The following is an 18,683-nucleotide window of genomic DNA, read 5'->3' on the forward strand; positions in this document are numbered from 1 at the left end:
AGGTTGTCAAGATTTCCATTAAAGCCTTTTATATTAACTACTTCTGGTAAGCCCAGGTCTAAGGAAGGACCACTGGGGGTAAAGAGGGTGGGAAGAGAACAAAGCTGGCACTATAGACTTGTAGAACATCCAAACTAATAGGGACCTCTGAACATTGACACAGCCATAGTGTCTGAGTAGGGGCTCCCCTACTCTGGACTGGGAAATGAAGGGGATCCAACAGCCCCATCCTTGGGAGTACTTCCTCCCTTTCCTGAGCCTAGCCTAGGTGACGCCCCAGTATTGGCAGCCCGTATTCCAGGTGACTCAACTTTGCCCCCACATTAACCCCACCATAGCCACCTGTGCCAGGCTGGATAGTTCTTTCCTGGGAAGCATCTTGTCCTTTATAGGAGGAAAAAGCTAAGACTCAGAGAGGGAACCAGGCTTGAGGTCACACAAGTGGCTGTTTATTTGAATCTTTCTAGTCTAGGGCGTTTTTTTTTCTTCTTTTCCATTATTCTGCCTCTCTGGAAAGGCACAAGAAGGGCGTGGGGTATGGAGGCTGGGACTCAACCCCCAGAACACCCCAGTCCTCCATGGCTCAGCCTCTGCCTCTTGGGTAAGATCATGGATCAGGATGGGGGCTTTCTCTTGGGCTCCCAGAGTCTTTGTAGCTGGCACCTGTGACTAGGGGCCATCAGAAATAGCAGGCCCCCAATTCAGATTCACTGGGGTTTTCTTCCTTCAGGGAAGGCCAGGGGACAGAATTCCCTGGTACTTACTGCAGCAATTGAGGGCAAATCCAGGAGAGGGGGCAAAGGAATCTTTATAGGGGATACCTCTTACAAGGCTCCAGAGCGGAAAGACTGAGACCTACCCCTCAACACACATATACACACTTAAGGGGACCAGTGACACAGCTGGGGGTCTATGAACCTAGGATCTTCAACAACAGGGGTTAGGAGGTAAGGCTATGAATTTCCCTGCTGACCCCCAGAGACATGGGAAATTTTTGGCTTTGCTGGGATTCCATGTTGAATCATTGCCATAGAAGCATGTATTTAGAGATGGAAGGGACCTTCAAAGCCATATAGTCTCATCTTACAGTTGAGGAAACTGAGGCCCAGAGATAAGTGACTTTCTCGACATTCCCATGCTCACACATAAATAGGAGAGTCAGGATTTGAACCAAGTACCTCTTTCTCATACATGATGCTGCCTCCCTTTAATTTTTTTTTTTTTTGCTGGAGATAAGTCAGCCACTGCCTTTCTCTTCTTCAACAAATTTATGTTGAAACCAGGTTCACACTATGTCTAGTTTCTCAAGCAGTGGAGTTGGGGGTTAGGGGCAGGGCAGGGATGGGGGAAAAGGTCACAGCAAATGCGAAGTAGATTTTACCCCCACCACCTGTGGTTAGAACAGGGATGGGCAGAAACTGAACCCTAGAAGTGGCCTTGATTCTCATTCTGAGTCTCACTTTGGTGATGAGTTCCCTGTATAGCATTCCCTGACTGTGTGGTTTCCCTCCTGTCTAAGTTTTGCTCTTACGAAGGATGGGGCAGGGTGGGTAGATACTGCATAGGAACACTAGATCTGACTGTAGTTCTGAACATAAACCAGCACTGCAGAAAGGTTTCTGAGAGGTAAAACTGTGCCCTGGTCTCCCTCATCTTTCTTGGACCTCTAGCTGTCAAGGGCAGCCACAGGTCCAAAGAAAAGGTCATCTGGTCAGTGAGGAAGAACACAGGGGTGACAAACGAGGAGATGAGTGGGAGATGCAGTCCTGGGCTTCAGTAACTGTGTGGTACCTCTCCCTGATGTTGGAATGTGGCAGGGGAAGGATAGGATGTAGATGGCGTGTTCTGGAGTTCTATCCTGGGACAGGGGAGAAGAGAGATTTGTGTTTATGTTCTGTGTCTATCTGTCTCATGTATGGCTGCCTTCTATCCAGTGTCTGTTTCAGCATGTGCCTGTGTGTGTCTGTCACTCTAGGTATGTGTCTCTCTCTTTCTCTGAAAAGAGATTCAGTATGTGTCCGTATCTGTCCCTATGTGTATGTGTGTCTATATCTATAGGTGCATGTGCCCCCAGGGGCCAGCCTGACATGGTGGTCTGAGCCAGGAAGTAAGAGGTCTCTGGGTAGTTGGAGGGCTCCTCAAAAATGTATCCAGCAAGCTCAGACAAGTGCTATTTGCACTTGTGGATGTAGTAGCCGGTGACGTAGCCAATGATGAAGATGACCCAGAACAGAACGATTCCACCTGCCACCTTCATGGCGATGCCCAGCTTCCCAGTGCATAGTTTGGTGCAGATCCTGGTATGAGGAGACAAGCCCCCAAAGAGGGCAACTGAGTCAGAGAGGTACAGATGGAAATCGATCCCCATAGTGGCTCATAATAGCTATTTGGACTGGACCCTACTAGAGTGGAACAAAGATATTCTCTGCATATTCGGGGGATAAGGCTATGGGGGCAGAAGACATACCCAGAGATAATGATAAGGGGCTGGCAAACGGCAGCCCCTCTCTGAGCCTCAGTTTCTACGATCTATAATCCCTGATTTCCTAAGTGCAACCCTATGAGGCAGGTAAAAAAAGATCATGGGATCCTAGGTCCAGAGCTGGAAGGGAATCTTTGAAGTTTCAAGCCCCTCATTTGCAGAGGAAGGCCCAGAGAGGTTGGGTCTTGCCCAAAGATCAGCCGGGTAGCAGAGCTAGAACGTGAACCCAGGCTTCCAAATTATCATCCCTACTTTACAGATGAAGAAACTGAGGCTTAGAAAGGAGAAGCAGCTTCCCCAGTGTTACACAGCTCATAAATGGCAGAGCCAGAGGCCCTGGAGAGACAAACATTGACCCAGTAACTGCCCACTTCTAGTGTGGATTCAACTCGGAAAAATGTAAACTTCTAGTCCATTTTACAGATGAGGAAACTGAGGAACAGAAAATTTAAGTGACTTGCTCAAAGTCTCGAAGGTATTCAGCGGCAGAGCTGAGATCAGGCTTAGGTCCTATTGTCTCCAAGTTCCCCACACCAGGGTAGGGATGTTTCATTTTTGCCTTTGTATGTCTAGCAACTGAGCACATAGTAGGTCCGTAATCAATGCTTGTTTCTAATTCTAATTCTAATCAGAGTTTCTAATGAGTGCTTACTCTGCTAGGCATTGGGGAAATGAAGAAGACCTACTACAAGATAGGACTCCCTGCCCTCCGGGAGCTTGCTTGCTTCCTGCCTAGGTGTGGTGGGGAGACAGGACGGGACACTCACTAAGCCTCAAAGCTCCATGCAAGGCTGCCTATGAGTAAGGCCTGTGATGTGTGCTAGAGAATGAGTCCTAGAGAAATCAGAGAAGGGAGAAGGAGGCACGAAGACGGAACTTGGTTTGAGCCTTGAAGGATGGTTAGAGTTTAGATGAGAGGCAAGGGTAGGGAACGGAAGGACATTTTAGGAAGGCAAAGACCATGAATGAAGAAGGGAGATGGTAGAAGGGGTACTAGGCTGGCTGAAAAGAAGACAGAGGCATGAGCCAAAGCTGGCTGGGGGGCAGGGGAGAGTGGGATTATGAAGGGCATCGAATGTCAAGCTGAGACAGGTCCGTTGGGAGCTATCGGTTCCTGAACAGGGGAGAGACTGTGTCGGTCAATAAGCATTTATTAAGCACCTACTATGTGCCAGGCACTGTGCTAAGCACGAGGATACAAGGAAAGGCCAAAACACAAAAGTGCCCATCCTCAAGGAATTTATGTTAGAATGGAAGGGATAACATATAAAGAACTATATCATAATCTCAGAAGACCGGTACAAGCAGCTGGGGAACCAAGAAAGGCTTCCTGCAAAAGGTGGGACTTGAGCTGGGTCTTGAAAGAAGCTGGCACACAATTCTTGGCACACAGGGGTGCTAGCCAGTGTGGAGCCATCTATGGTCCAGCTGGGAGCCATCTTGGAGACTAGCGCCAGGTTGGGAGCTTTAAAGAACGTGGCCGAGGCCTCCCACTCCCCCCGGCCCACCCCGGCGGAGTCTTGGGGCTCCTTACCGCTCACAGTCCACGCCTCCCGAGGTCGACATATTCATGCTGACCTCGTCCTGGTTGTTGCTCCATCTGTTATACTGGACGCTGCTCTCCTGGGCTTCCATCATTTCCAAGGTGGGAGTGAGAGACCTAGAAGAGGGAGCAGTCACTGGGTTACCCAACCTAGGGGTGGGGGAATCCGTCTCACAGATAGAAAAACAAAGACGGCACTGGCCTGACCCGAGCAGAAGAACTGCTCTTTAGAGCTTTCCAGTGCCTGTTCTCCCCGCTAGGCTACCCTGCCTCTCACTGGCCAAGAAGCCAGCACCAAGCTGGACAAAAGAATGTTGAAATAGAAGTCAAGCTATCTGGACTCTTGCTTCAGCTTACCGAGTACCTTCATTGTCCCCCAGCTTCTTCCCTCTGATCTGGAGTATGTTCAGACACTAATAATAAGAAAAACAGCCATAATAGCTAACATTTATATAGCTCCTACTATGTACCAGGCACTATGCGCTAAGTAAGCACTTTAAGCTAAAAAAAATTCCAACTATGTACCAAGCACTGTGTGCTGAGCACTTTACAAATATTATCTTATTTGATCCTTACCTCAAACCTGGGAGGTAGGTGCTATGATGACCCCCATTTTACAGTTGAGGAAACTGAGGCAGACAGAACTTAAGTGACATGCCTAGGGTCACACAACTCATGTCTAAGGCCAGATTTGAACACAGATCTTCCTGACTCCAGGTCCAGTGCTCTATCCACTGCACTACCTAGCTGCCCCTCGTGCATTTATTAGTTTTGTTCAAATATCACCTCCCATACGAAACCTTTCCTGAGCCCCTCAGCTGCTCTTACCTACCCCCTCCACGTACCAATTACTTATTTTTTTTAAGGCAATTGGGGTTAAGTGACTTGCCCAGGGTCACACAGCTATTGAGTATCAAGAGTTTGGTCTGAGGCCAGATTTGAACTCAGGTCCTCCTGACTTCAGGGCCGGTTCTCTATCCACTGCACCACCTAGCTGCCCCTATCTTTATTTTCTACACACTTGTATGTATTCATGCTCTTCCTGATAGAATGTAAACTCCTTGAGGACAGGCTTTGTTTCATTCTTACCACCCAACAAAATGCCCAGCACTTAGTAGGTTCTTAATAAATGCTATTGATTCACTGATTTAAGCCTGTTTTCTCCTCTTAGATAACCCTTTCACCTCTGAAATTCTATGATCCTCTGTCAATTATCCTATTTCATCTTTATTGTGAAGCAGCCAGGTGACAATGTGTATAGTGGGAGTCAGAAATCTAGCCTCAGACACTTAATAGCTGTGATTTAACCTGTCTCCCTCAGTTTCCTTTTCTATAAAATGGGGATAGTAATAGCACCTGCCTCCCAAGGTAGTTGAGGACCAAATGAGACAAAAATTGTAAAGCATTTAGCACAATGCCTGGCACATAGTAGAAGCTATGTCAATGCTAGCTATTATCATTGTTATTACATCCCTACTTTACAGATGAGTCCAGAGGGCCAAAATTACTTGTTCATTTAGGGAGTGAGCTAGGGCCTGCAAAGCTGCTTTCTTTTTGCCATAAAAACACGCTGGGCCTTTTAGGGACCAGACCCAGGGATTGTTTGCTGTTGATTCACTTATCAGATCTTCTCTTTAATGGAGAACAGGAAAGGACAGAGATAATGTTGGTGCCACTCCCTGGGGGAGGTGGAGAGCGGGATGACCACGCGGGAGCCCCAGGACTCCAGAACCAGACCTGGGCTGGAGGCCTGCCTTCGCTACTTATTAGCCGTGTGACCTTGAGCACCCTAAGATGAGCTTTCAAGCGACTGGAGCCCAGAAGCAGGTCTCTGCGTCACGTTCTATCTATTTCTAAGCCTTTCATATTGTCCTTTCCCATTAGGCCGTAAGCTCTTTCAAGGCTAAGACTGCCTTGCTTTTCTGTGTTTGTATTTCCAGAACCCATCAGTGTGGAAGCTAGTGGCTCAATGGAAAGAGTGCCGAGCCTAGAGTCAGGAAGACCCAGGTTAAATCCAGCCTCAGTGACCCCTAAACTTCTGTGTCTCAGCTTCTTCAACTGTTGTGTTTTTCAATCATGTCTTGACGCTTTGTGACCCCATTTTGGATTTTCTGGGCACAGATACCAGAATGGTTTGCCATTTCCTTCTCTAGTTCATTTATACAGATGAGGCAAACAGGATTAAATGACTTGCCCAGGGTCACACAGCTAATATTTGAGGTCAGATCAAGAAAGGTGAGTCTCTCTGACCCTGGGAGCTCTATCCACTGCTCCATCTAGCTATAAAACTATAAAACAATTATAAAACTATAAAACAGGGGAAAATAATGGCACTTACCTCCCAGGACTGTTATGGAGATCGAATGTATTCATATTTGTAAAGTAATTTTGACACAAAGTAATTTGACACTTAACAAATCCTTGTTTCCTTCCTAACACTGTGAGGTTCCAATAATAAGGGCTTAACAGATGCTTTATCAACTCAATCACCAAGCCTTTGTCAAAGTCCTACCTCCATAAGACAAAGGCAATGAAGATTCAAAGGCAAAAATGAGGGTCCCTGCCCTCAAGGATCTTACATTCAACCAAGGGAATGGTTTCTAAGGTTGATTCTAAGGGTTTCTTCCTTCCTTCCTTTCTTTCTCTTCCCTCCTTCCCTTTTTTCTTCCTTCCTTTCTTCCCTTTCCTCCCTCCCTTAACTTTTTCTTTCTTCCTTCCTTTCCCTCTTTCTTTCTCCTTCCTTTCTCTCCCTCTCTCTTCTTTTCTCTTCCACAAAGTGAGGGTGGACTTCATCCATCCATCATATCCTCATTTTTAAAACAAGGAAGCATTGGTTAAAAGACAAAGAAATGTATGAGTGAAAAAGATGATGAGTGAGGGATACACAATGGATGTGCTCCATGAAGAAATCAAAGAAGGCCCCCAGCATAGGTGGGCCCCTTGTACTGAACTCCTGGTAAGCCAGGGCTAGGAGTCACATAAGATGAGCAGGCTTGAATGGGTGGTGATCTGCCTGGGAATGCCCTCATGGATGAAATTGAGGATTAAGTGCAGTATGAGTAAAGCAAAGTTGGCTAGAACTTTGGAGAGACCATAGACTCTGGGGAAGGCCTCAAAGCCGTTTGGAATGAACTCTTCTCCCTTTCCCCACCCTTTGAGCACTCCCATGTCCACCGCTGGCTTATCTGGCCTGGGAGAAGCTGGTGCTAATCTCTGACAAGTGGAATATTGTCAGCCTGCACAAGGGAAGCCGCCAGGGCCCCAGGAGGGAGGGGTGCGCAAGGCTGCTGCCAACCCCTGATAAGCACATTCTTGCTTGGTAAGTCTGCCATGCTTGCCTCCCCTGGGAGAGAGGGAAGTCAGGGTCCAGTACCATCAGAATTATATAACTAAAGGTACAGGATGCCGGGTGGAGGCTGGTACTGGCCTATCCCATTGGCCTAGGGTTCTGGGAAGAGGTCAGCCACAATATACCCCTCCTCATCCCTCATTTAAAGGCAGAGTCCCTTCTTTCTTTCCACCCTCTATCATCCATTTACCATGATGCCCCAGAGGACAGCTCAGAAAATACAAGAGAATGAATCTTGTCAGTCAATCAGCAAATACTAACAGCTCACTTTTCCTGGTACGTGCTCAACTGATATTTGCTGAATTGAATCAAGTTACAAAACGATGGCTGTGCAGGCCCTGGGGGATACTAAGATATAGTCCCTGTCTTCAGGTGGCTTACTGTCTTCTTCATATACCCTCCATCCCAAAACATCCCAGGCAGCTTAGGGTTGTTGCTGAAGAGTTAGCCTTGAAGGCAGGAATACTTGGGTAGAGTCGCTCCCATGTCTGACGAGTCAGGCTCTGTGACTCTGAGCAAATCCATCCCTCCACCCACTGCAATGGAAATCCTACTGGCTCTAGAGGCCACTAGGTGGTGCAGTGGACAGAGCACTAGAGTCAGGAAGACCTGAGCTCAAATCCAGCCTCAGATACTTACTAGTCATGTGACCCTGGGCAAGTCACTTAACAGCTTCCTTAACTCTAAAATGGGAATAATAGCATCTATCTCACAGGATTGTAGTAAGGATCAAATGGGACCCTTTTTAGCAAGCTCTTAGCACAATGCAAGGCACTTAACTTGCCTTAATCCACTGGAAAAGGAAATGGCAAACCACTCCAGTATCTTTGCCAAGGAAACACCATTTGGGGGTCACAACTAAGCAACAACAATCATTCCAGGTGCTGTGCTAAGCACTTTACAAATATTATTTCATTATCAACAGATGTGGTCCAGAAGACTCCCAGCTATCACACTTTGAGGACCACTGCCCTAGGCAAGTCTGTAAGAGTACAGAGCAAAGATATGGTGTCTATCTGAATAGACAGAGGGCTGTTTCCTCACCTGGCAGATCCCTAAGAAGGAGATCAAAGGTCATTTCCCTATCTCTGCTATTACTAAAAAGGCAGAGTGACGAGATAATGCTTTTCAGTACAGATAAGAATCCCTGCTCCCACCCCACCCCCATCCTCAAGAAGTTAGGAATGCCTTGGACTATTTTTCTCCAGTAATTGGCCTAATCTTTTTGGGTGTTACTTTAGAGATGGGATTTTTCCCCCCATTGGCTTTCTTCCTTCCTTAAGTCAGTGAAACTCTATAAAAGCTGGAGTTTGGGGGATGGAGGCAGGGATGAAAGGAATAAAGAGGAGAGGAGTAGATTGAATGAGTTGAAAGCCTTTGCAATGTGCTAAAAAATAAATAATACTAGACTAGTGCTGGGTAGCTAGATGGTGCAGTGTATGTATAGAGTGCTGGGACTAGAGTCAGGAAACCTGAGTTCAAATCCAGCCCACACTTACTAGCTGTGTTGATGGGGTATGGGCCCAAAGTGAGACCTTTGTCCCAATTTGGGCCCCATTTGTCGACGGGCCCTAAAAAACCTTTGGATTGTCCTTGAATTCTCCCACTTGATCAAGGAGATCTCCGGCACTCCCCTGAGGCCATGATTCCATGGTTTCCACTATACCCAATCCCCCAATTCTGTCATCCTTGACCTAGCCTGGCCCTCCATCGTCTTGCTTCCCTATGGCCCCAGGCCACTTCCCACCCTTGGTAATTCTATTACCTCATGGACTACTTGGCCACTCCTACATCCCTCCCACAGTCTTTCTGCATATAAGGTCCATCTTGTCTCCATTAAGTGGCTTAGATTCTTAAAATCTAGCCACTGGTCAGATTTTTATAATCTAGCCAATAGCTTACTAATATTCAGACTCCTTAAGAGTCTGCCCAATATGGTGGATGTTCTAATAAACCTTGTCTTTGGCTGAAAGAAGGTTTGGGTCAAATTCTTTCAGGCAGGACTCGCGTGTAGTGATATTGGGGTCCCAGCACCCCTGGACCCCTAAACCACATCAGTGTGACCCTGGGCAAGTCACTTCACCCTTCTTGCCTCAGTTTCCTCATCTGTAAAATGAACTGCAGAAAGAAACAATGCAATCCAGTACCTTTACCAAGAAAACCCCAAATGGGGTCACAGAGTCAGACACCACTGAAATGACCTAACAACAACAAAGTGCTGAGGAAGGCCTCATTTAATCAATCAATTACTGTGTACAGGAGACATATTTAAGACAAAAACGAAATAGCCATAGGATCATAGGTTGGACTTTAGAGGCCATCTAATTCAATCTGCTCATTTTACAGAGGAGGAACCTGAGGTCCAGAGAGAGAAAGTCACATAGTTAGAAAGAGGAAGATGCAGGATTTGACATGATGTCTTCTTAGGAATTCGGTGCCTTTTCACTGTACCACACTGCCTCCCATTTTACATTCTAATGGGAGAGACCCTCTATGCACTAATTAATCTCTAGAAAGTAAACATAGCCTGGACCCTAGATGAACTCAAGAGTCATTATTCTGTCTCTGGGAGGCTTAAGGAAGAGTGGACAGGAGTCAGAGAACCCGCACACTAAATAACTGGGCGGACCTTTATTTGTCCTCTCTGGGCCTAAGCTTCCTCACCTGTAAAATGGGGCTATTGCCCTAGGCCTAGGCTCTCCTTCTAGTCCAGATGTTACATAGTTCAGGGAGAATCCTCGTTATGTGAACAGCTCAGCTCTGGGCCTCTTCAGGGACCTAGGCCCAAGGTCTCCCTGCCTGGGGGGGCCAACTCTGCATACAAGCCAACATCTAGGGCAACCAAGGGGCCCCCCAAGGAGAAGACAGAATGGGTGAGAGAACTGCTTGGTGTTGGTGACTTCAGAAACAAGGATGATGTCACTGCCAAGTGGAATTCAGCTGAGCTTCCAGGACTCCTAGGCTCTCCGGGAGGCTGGACTCCACCCCCCCCAACTCTATTAAGCCTTCCTAATGCTCTCCACTTCCTACCCCTGCTGCTATTCCCAGATATCCCTCCCTTCTTTCCAAATGACTTCATGTTCTTGCTATGTTCTTTGTGTGTTCTTATCTGTGCACTCATGGCATCCTCCCAGTAGAATAGCAGCTTCTTGTAGGCAGGGGCTGCTTCCTTCTGGTCCAGATATCCCCAGTGATACAGAGTGCAGAGCCCAGCCCATAGCAAGAGCCTAATAAACACATGGGTGGGCCAGGACAGAGCTGACTTGGTAGAGAATGAGAAGAATTGGGTGGGAAAGGAGAGATCTAATCACGTCAACAAAGGTGGATCCTAATTACCAATTGATTAATCCTTAATTAAAAGAACTTCGTAATTAAGCACAGGAGTACAAAGGCAAAAAGAAAAAGAAACCAAGGAGCTTAAAATCTAAAAACAAATTTAAAAAAAAGGACAAAAAAGGAAGAAAGAAAGAAACCATTCCTGCCCTCAAGGAGCTTACAGTCCAACGTGGGGCGGGGGGGAAGAAGAGGAGAAAGGGGATCTATTCCAACTCCTTAGGGAACAGGGACAGAGTCTGGAATTCAATTCCATCCAACAAGGATTAAGTAAGTGAATAAAGTTAGGCTACAAAAACAAAAAAATTAGCCAGTCCTAGCCCTTTAAAGAACTTATCTTCAATCTGGGGAAGATAATATATGGACATATAAAACTCATAAAAAAGATAATTCAGGGAAAGGCACTAGCAGCTGGGGTTGGGAATAATACTAATCCCCAGCATTTATATAGCAAGTTTTGCTAAGCTCTAAACAAATATTATCTCGTTCTGCACGACTTACCCTGAGAGGTAGTTTTTATTATTATCACCATTTTACAGATGAGGAATCTGAGGCAGAATGGAAATGACTTGCCCAGAATCACAGAGTTGAGTAGTGGAGCTGGGATTTGAACTCAGATCTTCCTGACTTCAGGCCCAGGCTTCAGTGAGTCACCTAGCTTCCTGGGGAATGATGTACAGTAGCAGGTATTTAATACCTGAGTTGAGGTTAAACAAAATATAAGCTATACAGGGCACCTGTGTGGTGCAGTGGATAGAGCACTGGCCCTGGAGTCAGGAGAACCTGAGATCAAATTTGACCTCAGATATTAATAGTGTGACCCTGGGCAAGTCACTTAACCCCGATTGCCCTTCCCTCCCCACCCCCCAAAAAAGATGTGTTACACAATAACCTCCATTGAATACCATACAAATACCCTTCTTTTCACAGGATCCCAAAACATGTCGTTCTATTCTCATGCAATTTAAAAGTTAGGGAAAGACACCTTTGACAACCACCAGCAGGATCCATACATCAGCTATCTGTCCAGCAGAGAGATGTTTTGTACATTCACACACCCTCAAGGTCTCCCTTGTACTAAGTACCACCGGGAGCCAGCCGGTTGGGCCAAGCTCTGCAGAGATGAGCCCAAGCCATAGCCTCCATCAGTAACACATAATAACCAAAGGCACCACTCAGGTAATTTGGAAGCATCTCCCGAGTGGGATGGATAATTCCGATTCCCAGGGCATTGTTCAAAGCCTCACTGTGACCACCTGCAGGTTTTAGTCTTTCTCTCCAGACTCTAGGACCTAGAGGAATATTCTCCATTATTTGCCTACTACATCTTCAATTCTTTCCCCTGTGCTGTTTTTGTCTCTTCCTTCCATGCCAAAGCAACCTCCTATTTTCCATCAGGTGCTGGATAACAGGGTCTGGCCAACCAGGAAGAATTGGAAGTTCTGTTACTGTCCAGATATTGAGGAGGGGAATTGGTTTCTTTAATCTCATTTGCTCTTTTCCATTACATTCACAGAATCTCAAAGCTACAAGTGACCTGAGGCTAGCTGGTTTATCCTGCACATGAACAATGAAAGTCAACATTTTGTATTGTTTGGTCATTTTTCATTTGTGTTGACTCTTCACAACCCCATTTGAGGTTTTCTTGGCAAAGATGCTGGAGGGTTTTTGCCATTTCCTTTTCCAGCTCATTTTTACAGATAAAGAAACTCAGGCAAACAGGGTTAAGTGACTTGCCCAGGGTCACATAGCTAGTAAGTGTCTGAGCTGGAATTGAACTCAGGAAGATGAGTCTTTCTGACTCCAGGCCCCGCCCTCCATCCAGCATACCACCTAGCTGTTCCAAGATTTTATTAAGTGCTTACAATGTGACAGGCACATTGCTAAGCCCTGGGGATGCAAAAAGATGAAAAATGGTCCTGCTTTCAGGGAGCTTATATTCTAATGAGGAAGACATCATGCAAATAGGTATGCTCAAACAAGACATACAGACTGACTTGGAGGTGATCTCGCAGGAAAGGCACTAGCATTAAGGAGTCCTGGAACCTGAAAGTGCTCATCCATCCTGGGCTTAATGATCTCGAGGGACGGGGAACCTACCAATTACTCAGTCTTACAGTGCCTCATCAAACTTTCAAGAGAAACATGGTGATAACTGACATCTGTCGGACACCAAGATACATTCCTTTGCGTGACATCGTCAAATGTTTTAATTACATCTTCATTTTCTTGGGCTTTCGGCTCCGCCAGCAAATTTTCAAGCTTTCTTGTTTCTAATGTCCTATCTTCCCAAAGCTAGATTTTCTCAGCTTCCGTGATAAGAGATAAGCACCAATGAGCGTGGCAGCGCCTCCTCTGATTCCAAGGTTTAAAGAGCTACACAGTGCCCACACATCCTATCAGTAATTGTGATAAAGAATGAAATCATTCCTTCAACTAATAAGTGCATTTTTTTCAAATGGTAGCTAAGTAGTTAGGACATAAATATTAATTTAGTTGTTTGGACCTAACTACTTACAAAACAGAATGGGTGGGTATTTCTTTGGCCTCAGGGCAGTGAAAAAATTACTAAGACTCTCAGGGGGATTGCTGTGAACCAAGAAAGTTTGGAAACCTCTGCTTCAGTTTATTCTCCTGTCAGACAACTAACGGTTAGCCAAGCTTTTCTTTGCCTCGAAAGGAAATCTGGGTTTTTATTCCATCTTTCTGCTGAAACTGCTTTCTCACAGGTTAACACTGATCTTTCTCTCTTTTCTTCTGTGTATTTTCCATACCCAACCTATGATTTAATTGGTATAAGGAATCCTACATAGAGGCAGCTTGGTGGTTTAGTGAATAGAGCCCTGGACTTGGAGTTCAAATTCAGCCTCACTTATTAGCTGTGTGACCCTGGGCAAATCACTTAACCTATCTGCCTCAGTTTTCCCATCTGTAAAACGGGGATCATAATAGCACCTTCCTCCCAGAGTTGTTGTGAAGATAAAATAAAGTATCCGGCACAGCGCAAGCACTTAATCATTGCTTGTTCATTTTAATTGAACATAGAAACTCCTTGTACCATGTGGGCACATCAGCTTAGTCTTACAGAGTTGCCTAGGCATTAAGAAGTTTAGTGACTTGCCCAGGGTCACTTAAGCCAGTACTTGTCAGAAGCAGGGTTTGAACTCATAACTCTGAGACCAGTTTTCTATCTACTTCACACTGCTTCTCTCTCAATGATCTTTTAACTGCTAATCCAATTTTCTTCCACTCTGGCCTCTCAGTAACCGAGGAGAAGCATGTTACAATGGAAAGAGACAGTACTGCCTTCAAAGTCTTTTGAGTCTGAAACCTGCCTCTGCCACTACCAGCATTACCCTGGACAAGTTGTCGTTTACCTCTCCGGCCCTCCACTGTGCCATCTGTAAAATCAGGAGGTTGAACCAGATGACCTGAGATCCTTTCCAGCTCTGAATTTATGACCCTGTGTTATTGTTGACTGTCCCGTCTTCCCTGATTTCTTGGTCCCTCTTTAGCTTTCAGGATTTTCTTCCTGGTCCTCCTACTTCTCTGGCTGTTGCCTGACCTGTCCTCCATCCCATGCCTCCTCCTAAGAGCTGGCATGCTCCACAGTCTCTGGCCTGGCTCCTGTTTTCTTTCTATAGTCTCTCTTGTGCTGACCTCATCAGCTCCCATCATACTCAATGACCATCTCTACATAGAAGATTCCCAAATCTGAATAGCCATCCCTAACCCCAGTCCTGGATCCCTAATTGCCTGCCAGGCATTTCTGCCTGTGTAACACTAATCCATGGCTATCTCAAATTTAACATGTTCAGAATAATATTAAGTGATTTCCCCCCTTCAAACTTTCCTTTTTTTATTGAGGTGATGGCCATCCTTCCAAACACCTTGGTTTCACCACCTCTAGTCTTCCCTTTCCCTTATTCCTCCACATGCAATTAATCAGTTAGGTGCCAAGTATTACTAATTCTACTTTCATAGCATCTCTCACATTATGTTCCTTCTCTCTATTCTTTTTTGTCCAAGTGCTTATTAGTTCTTTATTGACCTATTGAAATAATCTCGTAGGTTTTTGTTTTGTTTTGTTTTTTGGCTAGGCAGTAGGGTTAAGTGACTTGCCCGGGGTCACACACCTAGTAAGTGTTATGTGTCTGAGGATGGATTTGAATTCAGGTCCTCCTGAATCCAGGGCCAGTGCTCTATCCACGAAATAATCTTGTAGTAGTGTAGTAATGGGTCTACCCAGTCATAACAATCTCTACCCTCTCTGATCCATCTTCCACCCTCCTGCTGGAAGATCTTCTCAAGGCACACATCTAAACCAAGCTCAGAAATCTTTTAACTAGACTAGGTCCCTATTGTCTCTAGTGCAAAACACAAACACTCTAGGCCTTCCACAGTCTGGCTCCAGCTTATTTGTGTCTATCTTATCTATCTTTCCTCTCCTCCCAATCTTCCTCTCCTTTCTTCTTCCTATCACTGCCTTCCTTTCCCCTCCCCCCCCCAGGGGTTCAGATTCCAATCCTAGGTTCTGCTTAGGATTTCTCTCCAATCTTTTCCCACCCCAGCTACCCAAAACCAATATTTCCCTCCCCTAGTTATCTGTATAGTGGGGGTGGGAGGGAGGTACAGGGGTGACTGACTTTGTCAACCTAAACTGGTGGGTGGTGGGTGGTGAAGACACAGGCTGTACCAATCAGATAGGATTGCCTTCTTTACCTGGCCCAAGAATGAGGACGTGGCAGTCTGGGGGTGGGTAGACTATTTCCTTAGACCAAATCAGCAGAAGGACCCATAAGCCTGGACTAATGGGAAACAAACTCTGGGCCATATTAAGTGGAAAGAGATTGGTAACCTGGGCAGAGGCAAGTTTTCTCAGTAGATAACACCATTCCTTACTCATCAGGTGATAGGACACACAGTGCTGAGGGGAGAGGCCTGGTCCTAAGAAGTGGTTATTCACTCTTGATCCCAGAGGACACAGATCCCCATAGTCCAACTCTTATTTTAAAAATGATACAGCTAAAGGGGGCAGGGAGGCTCATCTGCTTTGCCAAGGGGAGGGGGCTTCATAATCTGTACTAATGAGAGGGGTTTTGTTGTAGAGCTTGCTGGGACTCCCTTCCCTTGATCGACAGCCCCCCAACCCCCACTAGCTATTATTGTTATTATTATTACTAATGCAAGAGGCTTAGAGAATTTATAAGACTTGTCCAAGGTCACACTGGTAATAAATGGCGGACAAACTTGGTCCAGACAACAAATCCAGGATGCATTTGCTGTTTTCCATTTATATAAGATTGACAAAACACATTTCCCACCACAACCCTGTGACAAGCACGCTGCACAAAATATTTTATGCCCATTTTATAGATGAGGAAATGGGGGTCTAGAGATGAGATAAGACTGCCCAAGGTGACGTCACCTCAATTTTCCAGTAAGATTGCAAAGATCTTCACAGAGAATTTTGTGCTAAAATCTATATGCTGTTAGTATGTCTTGGAAGGGCAGAAAAGGCTAGGAAGATGGTCTGGGAAATCCCCCATCATCCTCCCCTGTACTGCGACAAGTCTGGGTCTAAAGTCCAGGCAACTCATTAATGCACAGCAGATCTCAGAGTTTAAAAACAGAAAAGGACGGCTAGATCAGCGCTCGGTGAGGGCCAGAAATGGGAAGATGCAACATGGAGCTGTGAATAGAATTCCCAAGGAACTCAGCGCACATCTTTCTGTTTTAGTTCCAGCTTTGGAACTGAGTGGGAAGACAGATAAAGTCCAACAATCCAGGGGCCATGGCCACTGGCCTCCCCTAAGGCAGCCCAGAGGAAGGAGCGGAAGTGGGCTGAGGCCTACACTTGGGGCATCGAGGTGGCCCAATGGACAGAGTGCCAGGCCTGGAGTCAGGAAGACTAGAGTTCAAATCATCAGACACTAGCTGTATAACCCTGGGCAAGTCACTTCCACCCCGTTTGCCTCAGTTTCCTCATCTGTAAAATGAGGTGGAGAAGCAAATGGCAGACCACTAGAATCCAGTATCTTTGCCAAGAAAACCCCAAATGGGGTCACAAAGAGTTGGACACTACTAAAAACAACAATAACATTCTCAAACCCTGAAGGTTCTAGGGAGCCCTTGGTCCTGGGCCCAGCAAACAGGCTAGAAGGAAGATCTGGTCTGCCTAGGGCTAGGAAGTCCCACTGCCTGCCCAGGATTTGACCCTTTTGATGCCCTGGTAGGTAACTAGTATATTTCTGCCAGAGAAGTCTAGTTCTAGTACCCATCAGACTAAATGGTCTCTGAGGTCTCCTCTAGCTCTGAAAAACCTGTAGTTGGGGGGCAACTGGGTGGTGCATTGGCTAGAATGTTGGACTTAAAGTCAGAAGGACCTGAGCTTGAATCCTGCCTCAGGTGCTTACTAGCTGGGTGACCCGGAGTAGACTTAACTTCACTGAAGTTTTCTCATCTGTAAAATGGGGATAATAGCACCTATCTCACAGATTACACATGCGATAGCGCGGGTAAAGCGATTCCCGAACCTTAAAGTGCTGTGTAAATGCTAGCTGTTGTTTTTATCGTAGCAATTTCAACCAAAAGGCCAGCTAGCTACTTATTTCTAGAGTCTGAACTCTGAATAGCGAAGGCATTTCCCACTTAGTCAGATGGTGAGGTGGATAAAGTGCTGGGCCTGGAGGAAGGAAGACCTGAGCTCAAGCTCAAATCTACCCTAAGTTATTTCCTAACTGTGTGATGCTGGGGCAAGTCACTCAACCTCTGTCAGTCTCAGTTTATTCAGCTGTAAAATGGGGATAATAATAGGACCTACTTTCCAGGGGTGTTGTCAGGATCAAACGGGATAATATTTGTAAAGTGCTCAGCACTTATGTAGTCTGTGATTAATAAATGTTTGTCCTCTTCCTCTTCCCTTACCTCATCTCCCACTAAAAAGAGCGGGACCACAGCTCAGAACTAGATCTCTGAGGCTAATCCAGGTCCCAAAGAGATTTTTACTGTATCCTCTGGGGCTGGCCACAACTGGGGCCCCGGAGATGACAGAAGAACTGGGCCAGAGGCCAAGGTAAGTTCCTCCTGGTTGGAGGGCTGCCTTTTCCCAGGAATGCTCTTTTACAAGGCTTTCCCCTCTCTCCCGGGCCACAGCTCCCGTCCAGCTCAGGCACAGTCCCTTACCTTAGTTAGGATGGCACGTCAAGGTCTGTGGCTCTGCTGCTTTGGTAGATGAAGCCTCCCAAGGAACCTTGTGTTCTTCTCGGTCTTGGGCGCAGAGGTGCTGTGCCTCGCTCTGACCCGCAGCTTCCCACCTGTCCCCCAGCCCCCCCGGCTCTGGGCCAAGCTGTGTCTTGGATGAAGGGTCCTTCTGTTTCTCTCTGGCCTTTCGCAGAAGTTGCCGTGGGGAGTCTTACAAGGCCAGTAGTCCAGCTTGCTGGGTTTTTCTGCGTGGGGTGGAAGCCTGAGATTAAAGGAGGCGGAGGAGGAGGAGAGGGAGGAGTGGGAGGAGGAAGGGGGAGGAGGTGGGGGCTGTCCCTCTGGCTCTGTGCAGAAGAAATGAGAACAGCAGCGGCCAGCGCTGACTCTGCACTTCTGAGCAAACGGGGAAGCTGCTTGGGGCAAAACTTGGCTGCTTCCTTCAGCTCCTCCCAGCTCTGCCTGGAGCCAAACTCTTCAGTGCGTAGAGGCAGAAAAGCAGAGAAGGAACACAGCTGCACGACCTGGGGTGCTTAGCTGGGAGGGGGAGGGCTCTCTCCCCGGGAAGCTTTGGGTAAGCCCAGCCTCTGCGTCCAGGACTGCTGGAATGCTTAAAAGGGCTGGGCTCATGGAACTAACCAAGCCGGGGTGCTGGCCGACAGGGCTGGGCAGCTGCCTGAGGGGGTTGGGAGAATCCAGCAGGGAAGAGGTTGTGAGGGGGCAAACGGGGGAGGTGTCTGTCTCTTGCCAATGATCTGTTGGAGATCATGAATGCC

The 18,683-nt window shown here is 46.6% G+C and overlaps 1 protein-coding gene across 1 annotated transcript; it reads right to left on the reverse strand.

The window, feature by feature from the left end:
- Positions 1-427: 427 nt before the first annotated feature.
- On the reverse strand, positions 428-18,279 carry LOC114029487 (small integral membrane protein 1-like). Its single transcript, XM_027843943.1, has 3 exons — positions 17,893-18,279; positions 4,017-4,142; positions 428-2,297 (listed from the first exon to the last, which is right to left on the reverse strand). The coding sequence occupies exons 2-3, from the start codon at positions 4,118-4,120 to the stop codon at positions 2,171-2,173; spliced, it is 231 nt and encodes a 76-aa protein (XP_027699744.1). The 5' UTR covers positions 4,121-4,142; positions 17,893-18,279; the 3' UTR covers positions 428-2,170.
- Between the last annotated feature and the right edge of the window lie 404 nt (positions 18,280-18,683).

The sequence above is a fragment of the Vombatus ursinus genome, unplaced genomic scaffold (assembly GCF_900497805.2).
Source record: "Vombatus ursinus unplaced genomic scaffold, bare-nosed wombat genome assembly UNPS02014932.1, whole genome shotgun sequence".
In the NCBI taxonomy this organism is placed as follows: Eukaryota; Metazoa; Chordata; class Mammalia; order Diprotodontia; family Vombatidae; genus Vombatus; species Vombatus ursinus.

What these genes read in the sequence shown, in the direction of transcription:
- LOC114029487 (XM_027843943.1), bottom strand. Translation starts at nt 4,120, where the DNA reads ATGATGGAAGCCCAGGAGAGCAGCGTCCAGTATAACAGATGGAGCAAC. An exon ending in GGAGGCGTGGACTGTGAGCG is followed by an intron (nt 2,298 to 4,016) that starts GTAAGGAGCCCC and finishes TCCTCATACCAG; the next exon opens with GATCTGCACCAAACTATGCA.